At 40.0% G+C, this 9,713-nt stretch overlaps 1 protein-coding gene across 1 annotated transcript; it reads right to left on the bottom strand.

The window, feature by feature from the left end:
- Positions 1–301: 301 nt before the first annotated feature.
- On the bottom strand, positions 302–9,713 carry slc1a2a (solute carrier family 1 member 2a). Its single transcript, XM_069705465.1, has 10 exons — positions 9,584–9,713; positions 7,396–7,548; positions 5,786–6,036; positions 5,564–5,672; positions 4,917–5,043; positions 4,279–4,512; positions 3,343–3,537; positions 2,811–2,945; positions 1,354–1,564; positions 302–373 (listed from the first exon to the last, which is right to left on the bottom strand). The coding sequence occupies exons 1-10, from the start codon at positions 9,711–9,713 to the stop codon at positions 302–304; spliced, it is 1,617 nt and encodes a 538-aa protein (XP_069561566.1).

The following is a 9,713-nucleotide window of genomic DNA, read 5'->3' as shown; positions in this document are numbered from 1 at the left end:
AATGCACGAGTTCAGTTCAGTTCGTGTGTTATTAGTGCAAAATGCAAGACCTAATAGAAGTTGATGATTTGCTCCAGTAGCCACCCAGACGGGTAACTGGATTCAGGTCGACTGCGCTTGTTCTTGCAGTACAGTGAACCGTCACTTTTTCTTCTTTTTTGTGTTTTCATGTTTATGTGATTTCTTTTTTTCTTTTTTTTTTGTAATGTTTTTTTTTTTTTTGCTGGCGATATTTTCGTGTCGGCAGAAAGTAGAAGCTGGTGAAAACTCAGGATAAGGTGCGGCGGCATCTGAATCTGCTTTATGCGCATTTCCACGGTTCCTCCTCAACAAGGGAGAACTCTTTAGTGTTGCCATTTTTGCCCATGGTGACCTGAAAGCAATTATCAAGAAGAACTAACCATTGGGGCCAAGGCACTGTTATGTTACAAACCGTCAGCGGTTGGGAGCAGAGAAGCCATTGCTGCATTACATTCAGGCCATTGACCTTGGGGCTGAGTTTAGTTTAGTCCCCAACATATAAAAGTATCTCGTACACCAATAGAATGATGTTTACATGTCATTGTATGTAGTGATTGACATTGTATGAGACCATCAATGGTTGTATTTTTCCAGACTTGGCCATGTATTTTATGGATTCTCTCCCCAACCGAATTACAATACTCATCATTATACAGGCAATGAAATGTCAACAAGATGTTGCTGTTGTTTGTTTTGGGAACCTATGGATAGGAAAGGGTCTGAGATAGGCATTTCATGAATGTATGCATCACTTTGGACGTAACATGGTGAAACAGCAGTCTTTATGTATACCACCGGCTACAAAAACTGTTTGAAAAGATGGCCAATCATTTGAAAAACTGTAATTTGGTCAGGGCTGCCATAAATACATGTCCAATTAAGTAGACAAAAGAAAAAAAAAATCAGGACATACCACAAGAAAATACAAGTCAGATATCATCGTGAACAAGACATCTCATTTGGTATGACTGATTCTTGAAAATAAACAACAAAAATGAATCATCGTTTTTGATATAATCCAAGTGTAATCATTTTTTTTTTTTTTTTCTAAAAAGGAACAAAGTTTGCTTTTGGTGAACCTGGTATCACAAAAACTGCTTTTTCAAGTGCTGAATAAATAAATATAAAAAAATATTTATTTCACTTTTTCACCACTTTTCAAATACATTTTCTTCAATGAAAATAAGACTATTCACAGAGACACAAATACATCGATATGGGAAGTCACGTGGAAAAGAAAAAAAAACAAAAAACACAAACAAGAGACACGAACACAGAGCTGGGGAGGAATCTCTACATACAGGTCTCTATGTCCGTTAACGTGAAATGTACCTTGCAGTCGTCTATCAAGATTGAGTTGTGGTGAGCGTACACATTCTGGTTGGTGTTATTTTCAAAGAAGGATTGTGTCTTTGCCATCTCGAAGTCGTCCATCCGGCTCTGCTGGGCGTCGAAGCTGTCGAGCTCGTGTTTGGAGAGGTGGTACACGATGCCGGCTCCGTAGGAGTCCCCGACCACGTTGACCGACGTACGGAAGCGGTCCCTACATGTCGGGGAGGGAAAGTGACGTGACAAGGTACAGGAAAGTTATTGGCGCAAGAAGAACAAACATCAAAACTTGAGCATGCCTAGCAGCGATGGAAATTCAGCACCGAAATGCCTCAAGAGCTACTCTGTATTTTGCCATAGAATTGGGGACAGACGGTCATGGGTCCCTGGACTATGAACTCGCTCTTGATTTTAGTGATAATCCTGTCACCGCTCAAAAGAAAATCGAATAAAATTGGCGTCAAAGTTTCAACTTGTCCAATACTTTGGACGAATTGACAAAAAAAACCCCCAAAAAACAACAATCAAACTTAGGCTGAACTTTGTAGATTAGTGCTAAGGTGCCGAAATGAAGTTGGTGAACATGGGAAACATTACTCATATTGTTACCTTCATATTGTCACAGTGAACACGTCAGCATGCTCACGTTGGCTCTATGGGCACTGATATCCCCATGTAGGTGAAATGTGACGTAGCCACTAGAGTAGCTTTAGCCTTTTTAGTCTTATTTCTCGGCTACTGTTTGCCAATGAGGACACAAAAGGGGAAATTAAAATCACACAAAAAGGACACAAAAAGATGGTTGTGTGAGTGGTTAAGTTGTCAACACTCATAAAAGGATTCCCACCTTTAATGTGAATCAGCTGCATTTAGCCGACAGATATGAGATATGAATTATTGAGTGTGTGGGCGGAGCAGTTTTATTCTCAGTGCGCCGGCAACTTTTATCTGTTCGCAAACACATCGGGTATTCATGCGTTTACTCAGTCAACTCAACCATGTGAGGAGGAATAACGGTGAGCAAAATTAGATGTCCTCTGAACACTAATCAAAGCCTCACAGTCAAGAGTTTTTACACCTCCAACACACACGGAATAAATTAAAGCACACAAAACACGCGTCCTTTCAAAGTGCACTTTAAGCTACTTTGGCCACTGTGTGTGTGTGTGTGTGTGTGCATCTAGAAAGTACAAAAACAGTACAAGAAAAGTACTGAAGATTATCAGGCCACGGACAAATAAAAAGTAAAAACGTGAAAAGATGTTAAAACGTTAAAGTAAAAAAAGAAAGTCCTGTCGTTAATACTGCAAAGCAGAAATCTGATACTAGACAAGCGAGGTTTCATACAGATAATCTCGCAATAGTCAGTCAAACAAACTCGAATATAACAAGCTAAAATCAAACGAGTGTATCTGTGTGTGTGTTTTTAACAGCGGTCGGGAGGCTGATGTGGAACTCACAGCAGCCAGTCGACAGCGACCAGGAGGCTGATGTCCTGAGTGGGCAGCCCCACCGCCGTGAGGATCAGAAGCATGGTCACGAGTCCAGCGCTGGGGATGCTGGCTGCTCCGACGCTGGCTAAGGTGGCTGTCATACTAAAACAGGAGACAAATCCAACTCTCAGCCGGGAGGACAGACCGCAGGCTGGAAATGCTCCCAACGTACTGCGGCTACTTTACACTTTGTAAACCGTGTAGTTTTACTAAAAAAAAAAAAAAAACCCACAAATAATCCAACTAGAAAGTGCCTGACTGTAATCAAAGAAAAATGATTCTTAAGTTTCTTAAGTTATGTGAAATAAACTAAACAAAAAAAAAATCCACAAGCTTCACTGTATTTAGAAAAAAAACCCATTCCATGCATAGTTTAATGGAAGAAAACTAAAAAACTAAAATAAAAAAAAGGGATATTCATTCTTTTTAAACCCCGTTGACGCAACTTTATTGTCGAAATCGCATCGTACAAATGTGTCATTTCTTTCTCCTCTCTTACCTCACAGTAATAATCTGGCCCCAGTCGAGTTCGATCCCGTTCATCTGAGCGATGAAGATGGCGGCCACGGCCTCATAAAGCGCCGTGCCGTCCATGTTGATGGTGGCGCCCACCGGGAGGACGAAGCGCGTCACCCTCTTGTCGATGCCCAGGTTCTCCTCCAAGCATCGGAACGTGACGGGCAAGGTACCGGCGCTGCGGCACGAAACAGAAAGAAACGCTTTCGTTATGAATTAGTTACAACAAAATTCAGTTTGCAAAGAACCAATTTGGCGTTAAAATCTTGCAAAAATATATTATTGTCCAAAACATTATAGAATGTCTGCACAACTTTTTTTTTTAAATATTTAATTCCACTCTTCTTCTATTCATACTGAAATAAATTCACTCTGAACGAAGATTCATTGGTAATTCTTCAAATGAAATCTGACTGATGCTTTTTTTTGAGTTTAACTTCACCAAAGATACACAAACTTTTACCAGTTTGAATTCTTTATAGGTGTGAATTTCACAGAGAGGGCAGCGGGTTGCGACTCAGCAGTTGGTCTGTTTGTTTTGTCTGAAAATTAAGTGTTTCTCGTAGGTGGTGGAGCAGTGAGCGGGCAGGAAGTTTGTAAAAAAAAAAAAGCTGAGCTCACCTCAGGGAAGGGAAAGAGTCTATTCTCATGCCATTAATAAAACAGTGTGTAAAGGAAAGACAGTCTCACACACGGAGGGAAAGTCAGAAGCTGTTGCCGGCGTGACTAGTTTTTAGACGCCACTTGAAATAAAAGTTACCGTTATTATTCACCCATCTGCCCAAAGATGTACATACAATTGGGGAATTGATTAAAACAAACAAAAAAAAACCATGTGGCACATTGAAAAAGGAAGCCTGAGTCAGAGATCCTGAATCCTACAAAATAAAACAGGAAGAGAGGCAGAAATCCCTCGTACCTGGACGCCGTCCCGAGGGCCGTCACCCAAGCTTGGAATATTCCCATGAAGAACGTGAAGGGGTTTTGTTTTACTATCACAAAATAGATGAGCGGCAGGAAAATGCCTCCGTGGATGATGAGGCCCACGATGACGGTCACCATGTACATCCCCAGCTGCCTCGCGACCACCTCCAAGTCGGCAATGGAGATGATCTTCCCGCAGATGAGGCAGGCGATACCGAAGGGGGAGTACCTGAAGATGGACGCAATGCATTTTTTTTTTTTTAAATTGCGCTATACCGTCACATGACTTCGACTTTATTAATCCCACGGTGTGGAAATTTTGTCGTCACAGCAGCTTAGAAACACAAAAAGGTGCACACAGTAAGAAAAAAAAAAAAAAGTACAAATACGTAAATATCAAATAATTTGATGAAAATAATTGTTTTGGAAAAAAAATAAGAGCAATGAATAAACATGTGTATCCAGTATACTGCCAGAGAGAGGGAGGAAAAAAGAATAAATCCTTGGAATAGTTACTGATTAGCAGTGGGATATTGCGCATAAATATGTATTTCTAGAGAGAACAAAACACGGGCAAAGGGTTCGGCCGTTTAAGGTAGACGCCGAGCAGTGCTCGTGGTGAACGGCACTTACCACATAATTGCGCCAACGAGCTTCATAACGATCTCATTCAGCACGTTGAAAAACTCCAACATCAGCTTGGCCTTCTCTCCCATTTTTCCCATGATAACTCCAAAAGCAACAAAGAATCCAATCAAACCTGTAGGACACGGAATAAAGCGATTCTGATTCAGTGTGAGGGAACGAATGAGTGGTTGACCTCATGCGACCATGAAAAGTCTGCATATTCTGTAGCAAATCTACTGAAAGGCAACCAATCAATCATTTAAAGCCACATGTAGAGAGATCTCTCTGGTATATATAGGGATACATATAATGTTTTATGTAGACTGAAGCTCCTACTAAAAAAGCAGAGGAATGATATTATAACATTTTATTGTTATATTGACCAGAGGTTGTTTTCTCCCTTTGTTTTTGTATCTTAACTTGGATATCTGAAAAATGAGACCGCAGAGTCGACTTCGGTCGATTCAGATGCAGAGGTATTCGTAAGTAGGTATGACTTATATATCTGTATATATATATATATATATATATATATATATATATATATATATATATATAGGTGTTTTCTTGTTATTATGTAACTGGAAAAGAAAGAAGAACTGCCGATCCATTTGGGTTTAGCAGTGGGCGTGTTTTAAAACTTTTTCACCTACCCAGGACGTTCATCCCACTCTTGAACTGAAGCGACCTTTTGACCGTGAACTGCGGAGGCGCTTTGGTCCTGTTGGTGGGCACCGGTACTTTGGTGGTTACCGTCTGGATCTGGACGAGAGGCGAAAGAAAAAGAACAAACAGTTGGAGCCACTGACATATGAATCAGACTTCGTATGCGGTGGGTGAGAAAAAAAAAAAAAAAGCTTCGGTGAGACTCCTACCTGCTGGAAGCAGGCCTGCACCAAGTTCTCCGGGAAAAGATTTCGGATGAGATCAAAGAAAGCGTCCATGCTGGACACCTCGTCGTTCTTCTTTCCCTGTCCGAGGTTAGCTTTCAGTTTGGGGTTTCCGGGGTGGATGACCAGCACCAGGATCACTCCCAGGACGGCAGCAATCACCGTTGTCGACATGTAGTACACCATCGCTCTGGTGCCGAGGCGGCCGCTGGATTTGGCATCCAAACCGGCAAGTCCTGTGAGCAGAGTATATTTTACAGGATAGTAAATATCTAAATATACTAATGGTGATTGAAACTGGTTAAGAATGAGTAAAAAAAAAATCAAAAAAAAATCAAGCCATTTCTTTAGAGTAGATTTGACCTGTTCTGTGAGCAAAAGATAACTTTTAACTTGATCAGCAATCTTAACCAAATTGCCAATCTTCTGCCAATCAGACCATCCTGCAGCATTTAAACTGTGAAACCTGGAAAAATGAGGCCTTCCTAATTTAGATACGAGATGCCGTGGTTGTTGATTGTGACTTTTCTGAAAGAACAAAATCTGTTCCTGAACATTTTCATATGAATTGCCTCCAAAGTGAGATGACTTGAAACGTTTACGACTCTTAAAGAACCAATTTGCAGATTTTCAACCTTATGTCTATGTATCCAGACCGGGGATATGTGGTGTGAAAAAAACAACAGCAGTTGTTGTTAATGTTCTCTGCGTCTCCCTGGAAACAGCCGCTGCTACTTTGCCAAATGAACATAACCATAAAAAAGTTGAATAAGTTCTGGAGTCGCTACATGTAGACATTGACTGTTGTAATGAGTGAATATAAATGTTCTTTTCTTACTGTGTAAGAAAAGGTCATAGAAAGCCTTTCATGGTTGTTGCTACGTTTCCTGCAAAACCTATTCATTGTTGCTGGTTGGCAAGAAGCGCTATTTCTTGACGGGGTCGACGGGTTTTGGAAAGTCAGTTGTGTGCAATCTGAAGCTTGTGGAAAGGTAACACTGTTGGTGTGTCTGCACACTGTATTATAAAAAAAAATACGTCCAATATTTCATGTGCAGGTGATCCACATCATGTCAGCTGGAAAGCTGGACCCCACTGATAGAGGATTATTGTGTAGTATTCTATCAGATTATAATGCTGTTGTATATATGTTAATGAGATTTTGGCACAGTAGGTAAAAGTATCTCTAAATGTATAGTAGCAAAATATATCAGGTTTGTCAAAACAAGTCTTCAATAATCTACACAGCTATGAGGCAAAGGGGGAAAAAAATATATTCCAGTGAAATGCTATTTAATTGGCATAAATCTGTATTTTAGTGGACATCTTGCAAACAGAACTGCATGAGGTGTATCACCAATAATAGGTTTCAGTGTGGAAAAACAACATCTGTGTTTAGTTGTCCAGGATGTTCCCAACAAAAACTGTCTGTGTAACCCTCATCCTCCCAACATAAATACAAATTTCAGCGAGCATTTTTTTTTCCAGTTACCAAACTGAACTGCCAGGTAACAAAGAAGCAGCACCATGTGACCTCATTTTCAGGACAGCTGGCAGCAGAACATTGCACGCAGCAGTTACTGTACATCACCCACCTGTGACCAGACTGGAAACAACGAGCGGCAAAATAAGCATCTTCAGCATCCTCATTAGGATCTCCCCGGGGAAGGCAATGATCACTATAACGTCAGGAGGGAGAGGCGATATGTGCCGCAAAAGCATGCCGGCGATAGAACCCAAAAACACACCTGAAACAATGAGAAAAAGGGACAAATCAAACTCAAAGCCAGGTGACTCTAAGCCATAAGATAAACAAATATTCACATAAAACACATATATATATATATACCCATGCCATAAATAAAATTCTCACATTTTGCTCTTTAGAGACTTAATTAACATCACAAACGGTCATCTGAGAGTCACATCTGAGTGGTTATACAGCAGCTAATGAGACAAATACACCAAGAAAAATAATTACCTTTAATCTAAATGTTTTCTACGCTACTATATATGTTGGCAGATGTTGAGTTACAAAAAAAAAAAAACTAGTTGAAAACAATTAAATCCAAAGATTTGAAGAGAAAATGTTTGGCAATATTCAAATTAGATATTGGAGTCGTTGCTTGATTCAATATATTACTGTGTAATTTAAGTGCAAAATGCTTCCTATTTTATCAATAAGTATATAAATCACAAGAATTAAGCTGTGAACAATTGACTAGTACTTCGTGAAATGTTTTGGCATTAAGTTCGCACTGTTGTGTCTCAGCAAGAGTGTCCCAGATTTACAAAAGGCTCTCTTGAGTGGAGTTTCTATGTTTTCCTTTTGTGTGTGGGAGGATTTCTCTTCTGATATTTCAGATTTGTCTCACAGCCCAAAAGCAGCCTTGTATAAGGTCAACTGCAGCTGCTGCAATTTTTGGAGCTCGGCAGAGCGATTGATCTCCATCGACTGCGTAACCTCACGGTTTGGTGGGAAATGCCTGGATCTGACCTGATCTAACAGTCGATTGGGGAAAGTGTGAAATCAACATCATGATGTTTTATAGACCTTCATTAGAAATTGGAGAGATTTTGCTTCTATCTGTTGGATTTTGGTGACTTTTACATCTTATTTTACAGATAGTTCTCATAGACTACATACTGCATTCTTTCACAGTTTCAGTCTCATGATTATGACTTAATTTCTGTTCTATGTTCTAGGTTTTATGCTTCCTGATAGTTTCAGCTGTCCCTCATTGTCCTCCTCTCCCTATTATATTTCGCTTGTATGCTTCTCTTCTCGCTTTGTCAGTTCGCTTTATTTGCCTGTTTGTCTCTGTGTGTTTGAACCAATTAGTTCTTTGTTAGTTCCTCGTGACTGTTTAGTCTTATTTTCTTTTCTTTTTTTGTGAGTTTCATTGTTTTAGTTTTTTTTTTTTTTTTTTTTTTTCCATTTTGGATCCACCTCAGCTTCCAATAGCCGTCGTTTCAATGACAACATCCAGCCTACATTTACTGATTAATTTGCCGAAGTGTCATAAAGCGACACACAACTTTTGCTAGAACGTCGGATGTGTGTATTCTTAAAATGTATATCTGATGTAAAGTCTAAACAGCCTGTCAGACAGATCAATGAAAATAATTTCCTTTTTTTTTGGTGCCTCCCTCTCACCGTGTCTTCTGAAGAAATAATTTGTGTTTTGAATGTCTTCAGTCTGAGAAGGACCCACCCAGAGTTCAAGTCCAGGCAAACAGTTTGCAGTGGCAAACAGTTTGTAGTGACAAACTGACAAGATCTCATAACTCACATGTGAATTCAAGCCTGTCAAGTTCAACCATGAATGTCATCATAATAATTAGATTGTCTATATATCATTTTAATTGGCTCCCTGTCAAACAGAAGGTCATAATAAAAAACCCCAGCAATTATTAGAAACGGAGAACAAGCTGAACAGATTGGTGTGATAACATTTTATTAAATTGATATCGTATCTAACAGGAATGTTTGTGGGACTTCCTTTGCAGAGTATGAGGGCTGCTGGAAACGCTCAATCTTCACTGCAGCATTTTATCTTTGACACATCCGCTGCCCACAACTGCTCTTGACCACTTCGCTGTTCATCTTGAATTAGCATACTGTCTGAATTTTGCCGCACTCCAAATCAACCATTGGTGGTCTTGGACAGCTCAAAACCACACAGTGCAAATGTTTCTCAATGCGTTGTGGGAAAGACCCTGAAATGAATACAGGAGGCTAGAAAATGACTGGATTGAAGTAACAGTACTATATAAACTTACCGAGGATTGTGAGAGTGAGAACCATGTTCTTCATGATCTTGTCACAGAAACTGCCACATAGGCTATCTTGAGTTTCCACCATTGGCTCCAGGTGGTTCTCCCCAATCCTGACCTCCACTTGCTTCTGCAT

The sequence above is a fragment of the Brachyistius frenatus genome, unplaced genomic scaffold (genome assembly GCF_029030835.1).
Source record: "Brachyistius frenatus isolate BFR_SWC_R1_liver_20210118 unplaced genomic scaffold, ASM2903083v1 Contig_56, whole genome shotgun sequence".
Classification (NCBI taxonomy): Eukaryota; Metazoa; Chordata; class Actinopteri; family Embiotocidae; genus Brachyistius; species Brachyistius frenatus.
The sequence above is the reverse complement of the archived record's forward strand: the minus strand, read 5'-3'. Positions and strand labels throughout refer to the sequence as shown.

What these genes read in the sequence shown, in the direction of transcription:
- slc1a2a (XM_069705465.1), bottom strand. Translation starts at nt 9,713, where the DNA reads ATGCAGAAGCAAGTGGAGGTCAGGATTGGGGAGAACCACCTGGAGCCA. An exon ending in TCTCACTCTCACAATCCTCG is followed by an intron (nt 7,549 to 9,583) that starts GTAAGTTTATAT and finishes TCATTGTTTCAG; the next exon opens with GTGTGTTTTTGGGTTCTATC. An exon ending in GAGTGGGATGAACGTCCTGG is followed by an intron (nt 5,044 to 5,563) that starts GTAGGTGAAAAA and finishes CGTGTCCTACAG; the next exon opens with GTTTGATTGGATTCTTTGTT.